At 37.0% G+C, this 15,630-nt stretch overlaps 1 protein-coding gene across 1 annotated transcript in view; it reads right to left on the reverse strand.

The window, feature by feature from the left end:
* The window catches only part of LOC117327864 (SWI/SNF-related matrix-associated actin-dependent regulator of chromatin subfamily A containing DEAD/H box 1-like), a 32,081-nt gene extending 24,014 nt beyond the window's left edge, over positions 1-8,067 (reverse strand). Inside the window, exons 1-7 of the mRNA XM_033885071.1 lie at positions 8,027-8,067; positions 6,180-6,534; positions 5,776-5,971; positions 2,702-2,892; positions 1,849-2,078; positions 1,434-1,536; positions 379-446 (exon numbers count right to left, since the gene is read on the reverse strand). Of these exons, the coding sequence (XP_033740962.1) occupies positions 379-446; positions 1,434-1,536; positions 1,849-2,078; positions 2,702-2,892; positions 5,776-5,971; positions 6,180-6,525 (1,134 nt within the window). The 5' untranslated portion in view covers positions 6,526-6,534; positions 8,027-8,067. The remainder of the gene's footprint in view (positions 1-378; positions 447-1,433; positions 1,537-1,848; positions 2,079-2,701; positions 2,893-5,775; positions 5,972-6,179; positions 6,535-8,026) is intronic.
* Positions 8,068-15,630: the final 7,563 nt, after the last annotated feature.

A 15,630-nucleotide genomic window follows, 5' to 3' on the forward strand; every position in this document is an offset into this window, starting at 1 on the left:
AGGACTGCGAAAAAATCTTTATTACATATCTGTCAACACTGTCCTAAATAGGACAGCAAAAAATCTTTATTACATATCTGTCAACACTGTCCTAAATAGGACGGCAAAAAATCTTTATTACATATCTGTCAACACTGTCCTAAATAGGACAGCAAAAAATCTTTATTACATATCTGTCCGCACCATTCTTAATAGGATGACGGACAATCTTAATTACATATGTCTCATTTAATAGGTTTGTTTAAGAATTCCTTCAGCAGTTAAATTGATATCAATAACATTAGATAATGTACTATAATTAAACCAACTATTTCTAGAAATTTAGGAAACCAAGCACATGTAATTTCTTGTGTGTCAGTATAGATGTGCGTAACTTACATCTAAACTGTCTTCGCTGTTGCCTGCCTCGTCACCACTGGCAAAGTCCTCATCCTCGTCAGATAAATCTGGAATAAAGCAGACAATTCACATTTGACATAATTGGTTCAGTGAAATGGATCATTCGGCATAATTGGTTCAGTGAAATGGATCATTCAGCATAATTGGTTCAGTGAAATGGACCATTCAACATAATTGGTTCAGTGAAATGGAAAGTTCAACAAAATTGAATATTGTTGCTTGCAGTTGAAAACATGTGATATCCTGTTTCAGGCAATTACTCATAATATCACAGGGCAGTATTACCTACAATATCACAGGGCAGTATTACCCACATATCACAGGGCAGTATTACCCACAATATCACAGGGCAGTATTACCCACAATATCACAAGGCAGTATTACCCACAATATCACAGGGCAGTATTACTGACAATATCACAGGGCAGTATTACCCACAATATCACAAGGCATTATTACCCATATTATTACAAGGCAGTATTACCGACAATATCACAGGGCAGTATTACCGACAATATCACAGGGCAGTATTACCAACAATATCACAGGGCAGTATTACCCACAATATCACAAGGCAGTATTACCCATAGTATCACAGGGCAGTATTACCCACAATATCACAGGGCAGTATTACCGACAATATCACAGGGCAGTATTACCCACAATATCACAAGGCAGTATTACCGACAATATCACAAGGCAATATTACCCAAAATATCACAAGGCAGTATTAGCCAAAATATCACAGGGCAGTATTACTCATAGCATCACATGATAGTATTACCCAAAATATCACAGGGCAGTATTACCCACAATATCGCAGGGGAGTATTACCCAAAATATCACAGGGCAGTATTACCTACAATATCACAGGGCAGTATTCCCCATAGTATCACAAGGTAGTATTACCCACAATATCGCAGGGGAGTATTACCCAAAATATCACAGGGCAGTATTACCTACAATATCACAGGGCAGTATTCCCCATAGTATCACAAGGCAGTATTACCCACAATATCACAAGGCAGTATTACCTATATCACCACCTTCTGCACCATTTTCTTTTTTCTTCGTGCTCAGCATTTCAGCAGCATCATCTACTAGCCAATTCTTTGTTTCCAGGGCTCTGTATATAGACTGAAATATAACCAGGCTTAATTTAGTTACCTGTTTTACCGAAACGAGTTACTAATATTTTTAGAGTGGAGCTTATTTAAGCAAAACTGCTAGTGTAAAATAAATTTGAAGCACTGCCTAGCAAGTAGACAAGTAAACTGCCCAAGCTGGAATTCCACTTACTATGTCTTAGGTGACAAAACAGACATCACCTGCATATGAAGGAATAAAAATGGGTTTCTCAGGACAATCTAAAAGTCAGATGGCCTGGCCACTGCAAATGGATTTTCATGCCTTTTCAATGTAAAATTATTATAACATGGCTCCACTTACCCGCCGTGACCTTGTTGGGAATGAATCTGATAAGAACTTTATTCTCTCCTCTTGCGTTGTGTACCCTATGACTCCATCTTGACTCTGTGAGTCGATGATTGTAGCCTGACTATCCTGGTCATCACTAGACACTACTGGGCGTGCTCGCTTCGCTGGAGGTTCCTGGGAATTCTCAGAGTCAGTACTGTCTAGTCGTATCACTCGTTTCTTCTTCTTTGTATTATGCTTCCCTGTAAATAAAATTATTGTATCTAAAGCAAATACTACAAACTGAGAAACAGAAACTACACTTTATCTTAGTAATACATGCAGGCCATTTTATGATGACAACAAGATTTTGATACACAACAAATGTTTTTACTCAATAACAAGTGTTTTACCACTGCATTGGGATGGGACTTTTACTTATTTTTGGTGCAAAAATTGTCAAACTGGGGGAAAAATCTGCAGTATCAATGAATAATCTAATTTGGGAGTGGAACCCAATATCTGACTCTAAAAATAGACCATATGAATAATTTACTAAGAAAAAGGTGGATGAGAGCACGTAGGCAATACATAACCAAAATGAAAGATGTGTGAGGATGACTGTAAGGTTCCATTCTTTGTAGATTACTCTTTCTACAAAACATTCATAATTTTCAGTATGATCCTCACATCACATCCATGATTTCAGGATTATCCTCAAAACACATTCATAACTTCAGTATGATCCTCACAATAAATTCATAATATTCAGTATGATCCTCACAACAAATTCATAATATTCAGTATGATCCTCACAACAAATTCATAATTTTCAGTATGATCCTAAAGAATCTTGATCTTATTCAAACCTCAAAAAGAATTTTACCTCCGTTAATAAGATTTTCCGCTGCCAACTCATAGATCTTGTCTGCGTCTAGGAATGCTTGCCGTATAACATCTCGAGACTGGCTGGGAAAGACCTGCATCAGGTTGTTCAATATCTTTTTATCCTCAGCAGATAAATCTGTATCCTCGTCTTCTGACTCTTCATCACTAAAGTCTGGCAATACCCTACTCCTGAAAGCAAACATAATGTATTGTGAATTTTCAGCAAGTAAACAAGATTTGTTGGTTTGGAATGGGTCATTAGTAAACTGTGTTACAATTGAGTGACTGGGGCATCCACAGGGGGCAAAATAACCTTCCTCAATAAATATACCATTTTGATATGTTGGATTTATAGTCTGATTTATGCCACCAGGAGAGGTAATAATTATCAGTTAAGCTAATACAAAAAAATAGCGGGCAGTTGTTTAGCATAAAATGGCAGCTGCTATAAGGGGAAAACTTTTAAAACAAGAGGTGCAGAGGGGACAATCTCATTAAAATACAATTCATCATTATATACTACAGTTATGAAGATAATTAGGGTTCATGTTCAGATGATCTTTCAACCAATCAATCATAACTAAACTTGTAAAATTTTGCCAGAATCTGCTTTCCCTTGACAACCTCATGGGTAGTCCTTACTGAATTGATAGTATCCAAATTAAGTCCCAAACGTCAACCAAACTAAGATGGCTGCACCCATTACAAGCCATTTCATATCCAAAACAACATATTTAGTGGCCAAAGTGTGGGTAGTTCATGGATTTTTGATTATTGCAACTAACAATACTCGAGAAGGAAATGAGGTTTACAAAAAGAACAGAAACATCAGAGGCTAATCAATTTTTTCAGTTCCATTTTGATAGTTCAATTTGTACCCATCGCTGAACATGCATAGAAGAGACGCTTTTTGATTGGCTAAAAATGTACTGTATGGTTAGCATTGAGACGGCACCGTAAGATCTTCATAACGTAGCATATATGTGTCTCCTGGAAGATCACTAAGTTTTAACATATGTAAACCCTGTGACTTTGAAAACATGCCAAGGTTATTGATATCAGGAAATTTCATATCAGTCCATACCAGGAACATACCGGCCTAAGATGATAACCTAGGTCTTTTAGAACTTGAGAATAAGATTCACAAGCTAATTTTGACTGTATGGCCCTGTGACATTGAAAATAGGACAGGGTCATTAATATGAGAAAATTTTAATGTACTCTACCCCATGAACCTCCTGGCCAAGTATCAGTTCTCAGTTATTCTAGTTTTCTAAAAGAAGCTAAAAGTTGAAAGAGAGACAACAGACACCCACTCATGCATCATATCATAAGCTTACTGGCACATTACTGGCACTTTGTGCCATATGTGCTAAAAACCTTTCAAGTATAATATGAAACTATCTATACATATGTGATAGTAAATTTTAACCCGAATGCAGGGGTAACACATGTATCAGAGTGTTCGTCCCCTTCACCCAAGGATGCTTCAAACTAAATATGGACCAAATCCTTTTACTCCTACAGAACAAGAAGGATTTAAAAGAAATTTCTATATTTCTCCTATTGGCCCATCCTCTCTGGTCCCTTGGGGGGAGGACAGACCCACCATTATCCTTCACCAAAGGATGTTTCAGGCCAAATATATATCTAGATCAAATACATGTACTTTCATTCTTTCATTCACAAATTGGTATATCTCCCATTAGGACCTGCCCCTCAGGCCCATAGGGGGCATACCCACAGTTTATACAAAATTGGTTCCCCTTAACCCAAGGATGCTTTTAGACAAAGTACCCAAGATGCTTATCATGATTGCTAGAGGCTTATATCGATTCAACACGATGTACAAAAGCTCAGTTCATGCAGACTGGTTTATTTGGGTGACAGCATGGCAAAGGCACTTGATTCTCCAATATATCTTGCATCGGGTTACCAGAGTTCTTACTTTTATTTTCCTCCATAGGACCCCATCCCTCTGGACCCAGAAACACCATTTATGTAAAAAAAAAAAGGATAGAATGCAAACAAGCTGGTTCTGAGACCCAAACTCTACACTAACCCTTACCTAAAGAAAAACACCTTACTTCATCTTATAAAATAAAAATACATTAACTACAGAGGCAAATCATATCCAGCAAATGATTTAGTAATAAATATTGGGAAAGGAAGAATTACATGATGAAATAATTTTACTGATTACAAACTACCCAAGAGCATACATACTTTTTTGAAACCAATAAGGGAAATGGATGATTATTTCAAGAGATTTTTGCCTAAAATAAGGAAGGTTTGTATGCAACATGCATACCAACATTTTTAGTCAATTTGAAAGCATAAATTAATTTTGAAAGTTTTAAAGAATATCGATATTTATTGGAGATATTAATCATATTATATGAAAACAACAAAAAGGGTAAATTAGTAAACATTTTGATATTCTAAAATTATTTTTCATATTTTTATGGAACACAAAAAGTTTCACAGCTTTGTAAATATAACATAAACCATTTGAAATACAGGAATTCAGGCTCTCCTAATGGGAGGCAATGTACAATAAATGACTTGAAAATAAGGAGATTTTGTCCCACACCGGGAGGTATGGCATGTATTCAAGAGATCTTACCATGTTTCTCCCTACCTCCACCGAAGAAAAGTGTGAGATCTTGTTTGCACAAAAATTTTATATATTGCCTAGTTGATAAAATTTCCAGAACAAAGACAGAAGTGGAACAAATAAACATATTACAAAATGGTTAATGTATGTTTGAGCATTTGGAAAAAATAATATCAAGTATCTGCTTTGTTAAAACTAGAGACCAACCAAATAAGCCATATCAGATTCTTTTCTCAATTTGATAGAGAGTCATTCTAAAATATTTCCCCACTTGATAGATGGGCATTCTAAAATCCAAGTTCAGAACACGAACTAATTATCATAGCATATCAACATATTAATAATTTTCTCCAAAAATGGATTTTTATTGTAAGAAAATAAAAATCAACTACAAACCGAGAAAAAATATCACTGAGGAAGATATTCTGTGGAGTCTGTAATACGTATGTTCTTACTTAGACTTAAATTCACACCCATTGGTAAGTTTGCCATGTTCTTTAGACATCCATGGTGATGATCCACTAGCCTCTGATGGCTCTTCCTCCAGTGCTCTACTGCGTATGTTCTTGGGCTTTGCACGAAACAATGGCGACTCCGGGGAACTAGCCCTTGACAGGGGTGAAGCAGGGGTCTCTGGCACAGTTGTAATTTCTGATAAACAATAAACATTGAAATATTCCTTACTGTTCATTATTCTACCATAAGGATGGTAACTAATATAATATACTGACTAAAACAATAAACACTTCTATGTAAATCACATATTTATATTGTGTACATATATATATAATCCTTTTCAGATTATAATATTGTAATCTTTACCAATATTCATAGTTGTAATATTTTATGATTAATTTACCAGATTTTTCAGTTGAAGTTCTACTGTCAATTACAGACACAGATATAACAGTATCTGTCCCATCAGCCTCATCCCAGTACTTCTCTGTATCATCCAAACTTTCTGTGTCTTTTGATTGTGTGGAATTAACAGAATTCTCTCGTTTTAGATCTTCTGATTGGCCATTTGGAATGGAATTTGTGAGACTCTGGTTAGATGACTGACTTGTGTTGTCATCTGAAGGACACTTGGTCTCATCACTGTCCTGACTGCTTGTTGAACCTTCATGCTGCAGTTTGGATCTTGGTTTTTTAACAAATCTGTAGCTAAGAAGAGAGCTCAGACCAGTTTTACCAGCTTTACTCATGACTGTAATCTGAGAAAGGAACGCAATTAAAACATGTGCTTCAATTTTTGGGTGCCAGACGTTTCGCCCCAATGTCACAATGTCCCATGCCTCAATGTCCCAAATTTGTTTCTTAATGTCCCAAATTTCTGTCACAATGTCCCAAGGAGGGTGTCACAATGTCCCAAATTATTTGGGACATTGTGCCTGTCATTTTCACAATGTCCCAAATGTTACTACAATGTCCCAAAATATGTTCATGTTTTAAATAGATGGAAAATTGTGAGAGTGAAATATTATCATATGCACTGGCTACTTACCACTTATTACAGGATATGTACACGTTTTATACCATTTATTCACCGTACAGTGTGGTGAAAATGTGGCTTAAAGCGTACCCTTAACGAAAAATTATATGTAAATATGTTATTGGTATTGATTAATAACAAGAATGCAGAAAACCACATCAAAATCGGCCGACCCATTACCGAGTAATTGGGATTTTTCTCAAAAACACACCTGAAGCCCAAAGCCGAATGCCTCTGACCTGTGACGTCACAGGTTAAACACGATCGGAGCCGCCATATAGGAAATATATAGAAACAAACGTGAACACGTGCCTGTAGTAGATGCGAATAAGACAACAAAATGGAAAGTGCTGAATAAACTCTCTGAGTTATATTTGTGAATTAGTTAATAACAAGTGCTACCGAAACCAGGGGCATATAATTTTCTTTTGAAACGGTGCCATACATAACATGTAGATCTAGCATCTCACTAATTTTCTCTCATAACGAACCATATACAACATGTAACCTCTTTCTGATTTTCTATTATAACGGGCCAAATACAACGTGTATCATCTTATTTATTTTCTATTTTAACAGGTCGTATATATAACATGTTTATTTATTTTTTTGTTTTGCTTAGCGGTAAACTAACCCATTCAAACTTGTACATTTTGGGACATTGTGGCAAGGTATTTTGGGACATTATAGTAATCAATTTTTATAGTACACCTTTTATCACATGATTATTCAATTTGAAACTATATTTTAAACATTCCATATTCAAAATTTGTTTGATATTCTGAGGATATGTCCACAGTATGTATTGTGATTTTTTGTAACTATTAGTATTAGGAATAGAAAATGTAAAAACAATAAAGATGATCAAGTAACCTTTTGAAAATCGGTTTCACTTACAATGTATACAACATTAGGCAAGCTTCCTTATCGATATAACTATCCGATATTCAGTTGATTTTAGATAACTGTTAGTGATTAACCTATACACTTTACCGAGAATATCAATAAGGCCGTATACCGAAAATGGCGGGTACATCGAATCCTTTCTCTTAGTCGGTGTTTATTTTCTATCATTGACAATAAATATGCATATCCGATGAATTGACTTTCTATCTGGGAATGTAAAACCGGGATTGTGTTTTGCGAAACAAATATGATTTTCGGATTTTGTACAAAATATATAAGTGAATAATGACATTTATTATCTTATTTACCTGACAGTGCACTTCCAAACGTGCCGCAGCTGATGTTACGTTTTCGGTCTTCAACATAAAAGATTTCCACAGAAAATGCCAACCACGAGTTACTTCCCTTATATCCGTCCATAGCAGACTACACACTTAGCTTGCGAGTATCATTTGGGGGGGGGGGGGGGGGGGGGCATGGTAATTAACAAATCTTGACGAAATATTGTCTAAAAAATGTATACCAGGTAGTAACTTTATTAGTTGAACAATAATGAGCTTATTTTATTGATAATGTTCAAGTTTATTCATTACCACCAAACAGTATATTTATCAAGTGATGTGATTCTAACAAATGGTAAGATAATAGACTAGTACATCAATGTAATCACTTGCAAGTTACAGCGTTGTAAAATACAAGTTATTGTCAGACAGTGAAATATTTGACAATGTATTAGAATTTAGTCTGAGTTTGAAATCTTTATTGATTTGCAAAATATCAAAGAGAACGGATGCTGGATCCAAAGATCTGTGAAAACTCTATGAATGTCCAGCAAACGCCAATTACAATATAATTTGGTTGAGGAATAGCTATACATAATTACAGTAGGTCAGTTATTTGACAATATTGTTATGTGCATGTACAATAAACGTGTTACTTAAATTATACAAACATTACTGTTGAACATTAATTGAATACCAAGCTGTTATCAATGAATTTGATAAGCATGAGATAACTTAACCTCGGAGACAGACTGGGTTCCTAATCCCAGCTGGTCACAAAAAAAGTTCTATCGTATGACCTGCTGCCCATACAAGGATTAATACTCAGTATCAACAGTTACAGATATAATACTACTTGCGTACAATATCGGCCAACAACAATTGATAAACTGAAAGATGAAATATTTCTTCACAGTAATTTACGACAGAACATTAAAAACATTGATGTCATTTTTTTTTTAGTTTCATCGGGGTATGAAACAAATTTTGTTTGCAAACTGTATGAATCCGCGTAGCGGATTCTTCCAGAAGTTTGCAAACAAAATTTGTTTCATACCCCGATGAAACTAAACAAAATGGACATCAACGCTTATAATTAATTTTTGAAAATTATTTTCTATAATTTAAAACATGTTTTATGTACAATATTACTGGTTTTAAATGGGATTCTTTTTCTCAAATCAATACGCAACGTCAATTGTCGTATTGTGACGTCACATTTTTCGCGCCATTCTCGGAATTTCTTTCATAGAAGAATGAAAAGAATTTTTCGACCAATCACATTTGAGTATTTATCATGAAAACAAAGAAAAAATAATTATTTAAGGATTAACATCAATTATTTTTTCTGTTATACAGTCATAACAGAAAAAACTGGAGTGTACTCTAAATAAACTGCGAAGCGGTTTATGAAGAGAGTACACTCCAGTTTTTTTATGTTATGACTGTATATCAGAAAAAATAATTAATGTTAATTCTTATAATTTAATTTCGTCTTATAGGCCTACACACCAAGATATTTCACTTTCTTTGGCGAACTCATTTCGCAACGTCAAAAATTTTGTTATGGAGGTATAACAAAATTATTTCAGCCAATGAAAATGCGTGTTTCATACAAAATTAAATTATTAAAGCATGAAAACCATAAAGAAAGCAAAGGATGATATACACGTTATTTCACACGTCTCTTGTTAAACTGTATTTCATTTCTTAAATTCATTTTCTTTGTAAATATACATAACCAGGGTTTGAAGGATGGTACAGTTCTCTGATGACATAACATCTATAGATTTAAACATATTAGATATAACATTATATTTCCGATACAAAAAAAATTGACCTAATTTCTGAGTATAAGGGACATTTAATAAGAAATTGATATTCGTTTTTGATTTGACAAAAATTACAACAAAGCATTTCGAGAGGTTTTGGAATCGGGCGATGCCATTTTCCCGCTTCTACTGTATATTCAATTCATGAGAAGATACCTGATATATATATATAAGTATTAACAATATCAAGAAATCTATTGTAACCAAATTAATTTTAAAAAAGTATATAACATCTGTCTCGTGGCGAGTCTACAAGCTCTCTATGCCAGTCTTGTATAAATATGTCTCGTACCCTTGACGGGAATAATGATAAAAATACATCAATATATCCAACTCCTTGTTCAAGCGAAACATAACCAAAACCATGAGTACATAAAATGTTCTCGGCACCAGTTTAGCCCAATTTAAAGTACGAGAAGTTTCCGCTTGCGTGTAATTATCTCATTATATATAGACTTAAAGTACATTCTTTTGGTTATGCACGATTTTTAACCAATATTTAATCATCTTGGTGTATCCGATAAATTTAAGTTTTATACATGTAGAGGACTTAGTTGGAGATATATATCGGTGCATATATCTATATCATTTTTTTAAGTTTTGAAAGCCCACCCACCTCTGAATCCGCCATTGTAAATATACAGTAGCATACAGCGGCAGTATAGAATATTTCATTATCACTTATCAACAGAAACGGTGTTATATTGTACTGTATGTTGCTATGATATTATATCACTTTTATTTGTTTTGGGGTTCTAAAATACAGTAATAAACAAGTCAGTTCAGAAGTACGTAATTAGCCTCTATCCTGAAATACAGTAATAAACAATTAAGTCATTTCAGATGTACGTATTAAGCCTCTGTCCTAAAATACAGTAATAAACAAGTCAGTTCAGAGGTACGTAATTAGCCTCTTCCCTTGAAATATCGTAACCATTTCATATAAATACAAAAATGGCGTCTGGCAAAGCAAAGTATGAGTTTAATTACATGAACATATATTTACATACAAATATAATAACGTTTTGATAAGTTGCGAGCCTCATATTGAAGGATTTGGATTTTGCCGGACATATTGTATTATCTTTCAACACAATTCCGTTCAGTATCTATTCACTTTTGCCAGCGGTGTTTAAGGGACTCGGTGCTTCTTTTATAGAACTCATTTTCTTGGCTGTTCAGAAAGTCATCCACTGCATTTATGACATTATCATCGGACTGAAAGTGGGTGCCTGAAATAACTGTTCTGATGGAGCGAGATCAGGTGAATAAGGCGGATGCACAATCAATTTAAAGCCACAATCGTGAATGGCAGCCATGGCAATGACAGACTTGTGAACTGGAGCATTGTCCTGATGGAATAACACACCTTTAAAGAGCTTTCCGTGGCGCTTAAGTTTAATATTTTCCCATAACTGCCTCACAAGTGAAGCATGGCATAGTACGAGCCATTGATTGTTTGTCCCTTTTGGAGATAATCTATCAGCAGAATACCATCTGCATCCCAGAAAACCGAGGACAAAACCTTACCAGCTGATGGAACAGTATTTGTCTTCTTCGGCGGGGGAGAGCCAGGGTGCTTCCATTGTTTCGTTTGTTGTTTGGCCTCTGGGGTAAAATGATGGACACATGTTTTATCCATAAAGTTGGCAGGATATTCCGGAAAAGGGTTAAGATTAGCACGCGATAATGTGCGCCTGATGTGCGTCTGATCAACTGTTAGAAGTCTTGGTACCCATCGGGCCGAAAGCTTTCTCATTGCCTCGGTCAGAATGGAATGCACTCTTTCCTTTGAAATGTCAACTCTACTGGCTACATATCTTTCTGTGACTCGTCTGTCAGTCATAACAACATCATGGACTTTATTGACCATTTCTGGGGTTGCAACATTAAAAGGTCTTCCAGGACGGGGGTCATCCTCAAGGCTCTGTCAGCCGCGCTTAAATTCCGCCACCCATATTCACTATAGCATATGAAGGAGCATCTTCCCCTAGTGTTGCTACCAAATCATTATGGATATCCTTAGGTACGTGTCAAACCTTTTTATGCAAATATTGGATCACTGCTCTTTTGCCAATTTTGTTCATTTTGCAAAAGCCGCTTGTCTTGTTGAGTTTAGAGTGCTACCTCGTCGATAAAAACTAACCAACTGAGACCAGTCATTTTTTTTCGAGGTAATCAAACCCTTCATCAAGACATCAGTAAATAGTGCCAATCTCATACAGAACTCTCGACTTTGAACTGTCGCAACCTCAGGTAAACACTCTACTTTGTACTGTAGCTACCTCAGGTAACCTCTCTCTGCTTTATACTGTTGCTACCTCAGGTAAACTCTTTGCTTTATACTGTAGCTACCTCAGGTCACCTCTCTCTACTTTGTACTGTAGCTACCTCAGGTAACTCTTCCTACTTTTGTACTGTTGCTACCTCAGGTAAACTCTCTGCTTTATACTGTTGCTACCTCAGGTAATCTCTCCCTACTTAGTACTGCAGCTACCTCAGGTAAACTCTCTCTACTGTAAAATGTAGCTACCTTATGTTCCCTCTATTCTGAGCGGTGTTTTAATTGCGTTTACGGTGGTATGAACGCAATGGGATACAGACATATTCTATAAAGCGCGTTGAGCTACAGTACATGGCATGACTTTGTAATATTGCTACCTCAGGTAACCTCTCTCTGCTTTATACTGTTGCTACCTCAGGTAAACTCTCTACTTTGTACTGTAGCTACCTCAGGTAAACTTTCTACTGTAGCTACCTCAGATAAATTCTCCCTACTTTGTATGTAGCTACCTCAGATAAACTCTCTACTTTGTACTGCAGCTACCTCAGGTACACTCTCTACTTTGTACTGTCGCAACCTCAGGTAAACTCTCTACTTTGTACTATAGCTACCTCAGGTAAACTACTTTGTACTATTGCTACCTCAGGTAACCTCTCTCTGCTTTATACTGTTGCTACCTCAGATAAACTCTCCCTACTTTGTACTGTTGCTACCTCAGGTAAACTCCCGACTTTGTACTGTAGCTACCTCAGATAAACTCTCAACTTTGTACTGCAGCTACCTCAGGTAACCTCTCTCTGCTTTATACTGTTGCTACCTCAGATAAACTCTCCCTACTTTGTACTGGTGCTACCTCAGGTAAACTCCATACTTTGTACTGCAGCTACCTCAGGTACACTCTCTACTTTGTACTGTCGCAACCTCAGGTAAACTCTCTACTTTGTACTATAGCTACCTCAGGTAAACTCCCTACTTTGTACTGCAGCTACCTTAGGTAAACTCTCTACTTTCTACTGTTGCTACCTCAGATAAACTCTCCCTACTTTGTACTGGTGCTACCTCAGGTAAACTCCCTACTTTGTACTGCAGCTACCTCAGGTAACCTCTCTCTACTGTAAAATGTAGTTACCTTCAGTTCCCTCTATTCTCAACGGTGTTTTTATGGCGTTTACGGTGGTATGAACGCAATGGGATACAGACATATTCTATAAAGCGACAGTACATGACATGACTTTGTACTATTGCTACCTCAGGTCACCTCTCTCTGTTTTATACTGTTGCTACCTCAGATAAACTCTCTCTACTTTGTACTGGTGTTATCTCGGGTAAACTCCTTCTACTTTGTACTGTAGCTACCTCAGGTTAACTCTCTCTCTACTGTAAAATGTAGCTACCTTATGTTCCCTCTATCTACTGTGTATTTTGTAATGTATCTACCTCAGTGTACCTCTCTCTACTAACTACTGTATCTACATCAGGTCATATCTTCCCTTCGTGTACTGTGGCTACAGACCACCTGTCACTACTGTGTATAGTGGCTACCTCAGACCACCTGTCACCATTGTGTATAGTGGCTCTCTCAGGTCAACTGTCTCCAATGCGTACTGCAGATTCCTCTGGTAATTTCTCATTATCTACCTCATATTGCCACTATGCTGTGTGGCTTGCCAAGGTCACCTCTCTAGACTGTGTACTTTGACTACTGATTTACAAAGGTTAACCATCTACTCTGTGTCTGTCAGTATCTCAAGTCACTTCAATTTACTTTGTACTGTGGCTACCGCAGGTAACCTCTCTATTGTAAACTGTAGCTACCTTACCCACTGTATAGTGTACTGTGGCTACCTCAGGTAACCTCTCTATTGTAAACTGTAGCTACCTTACCCACTGTGTATAGTGCACTGTGGCTACCTCAGGTAACCTCTCTATTGTAAACTGTAGCTACCTTATCTACTGTGTATAGTGTACTGTGACTACCTCAGGTAACCTCTCTATTGTAAACTGTAGCTACCTTACCCACTGTGTATAGTGTACTGTGACTACCTCGGGTAACCTCTCTATTGTAAACTGTAGCTACCTTACCCACTGTGTATAGTGTACTGTGACTACCTCGGGTAACCTCTCTATTGTAAACTGTAGCTACCTTACCCACTGTGTATAGTGTACTGTGACTACCTCGGGTAACCTCTCTATTGTAAACTGTAGCTACATTATCCACTGTGTATAGTGTACTGTGGCTACCTCGGGTTACCTCTCTATTGTAAACTGTAGCTACCTTACCCACTGTGTATAGTGTACTGTGAATACCTCGGGTAACCTCTCTATTGTAAGCTGTAGCTACATTATCCACTGTGTATAGTGTACTGTGGCTACCTCAGGAAACTTCTCTATTGTAAACTGTAGCTACCTTACCCACTGTGTATAGTGTACTGTGACTACCTCGGGTAACTTCTCTATTGTAAACTGTAGCTACCTTACCCACTGTGTATGGTGTACTGTGACTACCTCGGGTAACCTCTCAATTGTAAACTGCAGCTACCTTACCCACTGTGTATAGTGTACTGTAACTACCTCAGGTAACCTCTCTATTGTAAACCGTAGCTACCTTACCCACTGTGTAAAGTGTACTGTGACTACCTCATGTCACCTTTCAATTGTAAATCGTAGCTACCTTATCCACTCTGTATAGTGTACTGTGACTACCTCGGGTAACCTCTCTATTGTAAACCGTAGATACCTTACCCACTGTGTAAAGTGTACTGTGACTACCTTGGGTAACCTCTCTATTGTAAACTGTAGCTACCTTACCCACTGTGTATAGTGTACTGTGGCTACGTCAGGTAACCTCTCTATTGTAAACTGTAGCTACCTTACCCACTGTGTATAGTGTACTGTGGCTACCTCGGGTAACCTCTCAATTGTAAATCGTAGCTACCTTATCTACTGTGTATAGTGTATTGTGACTACCTCGGGTAACCTCTCTATTGTAAACTGTAGCTACATTATCCACTGTGTATAGTGTACTGTGACTACCTCAGGTAACCTCTCTATTGTAAACTGTAGCTACCTTACCCACTGTGTAAAGTGTACTGTGACTACCTCGGGTAACCTCTCTATTGTAAATCGTAGCTACCTTACCCACTGTGTATAGTGTACTGTGACTACCTCAGGTAACCTCTCTATTGTAAACTGTAGCTACCTTACCCACTGTGTGTAGTGTACTGTGACTACCTCAGGTAACCTCTCTATTGTAAACTGTAGCTACCTTATCCACTCTGTATAGTGTACTGTGACTACCTCAGGTAACCTCTCTATTGTAAACTGTAGCTACCTTATCCACTGTGTATAGTGTACTGTGGCTACCTCAGGTAACCTCTCTATTGTAAACTATAGCTACCTTACCCACTGTATAGTGTACTGTGACTACCTCAGGTAACCTCTCTATTGTAAACTGTAGCTACCTTACCCACTGTGTATAGTGTACTGTGACTACCTCGGGTAACCTCTCTATTGTA

Source organism: Pecten maximus, chromosome 5 (genome assembly GCF_902652985.1).
Source record: "Pecten maximus chromosome 5, xPecMax1.1, whole genome shotgun sequence".
NCBI classification, from domain to species: Eukaryota; Metazoa; Mollusca; class Bivalvia; order Pectinida; family Pectinidae; genus Pecten; species Pecten maximus.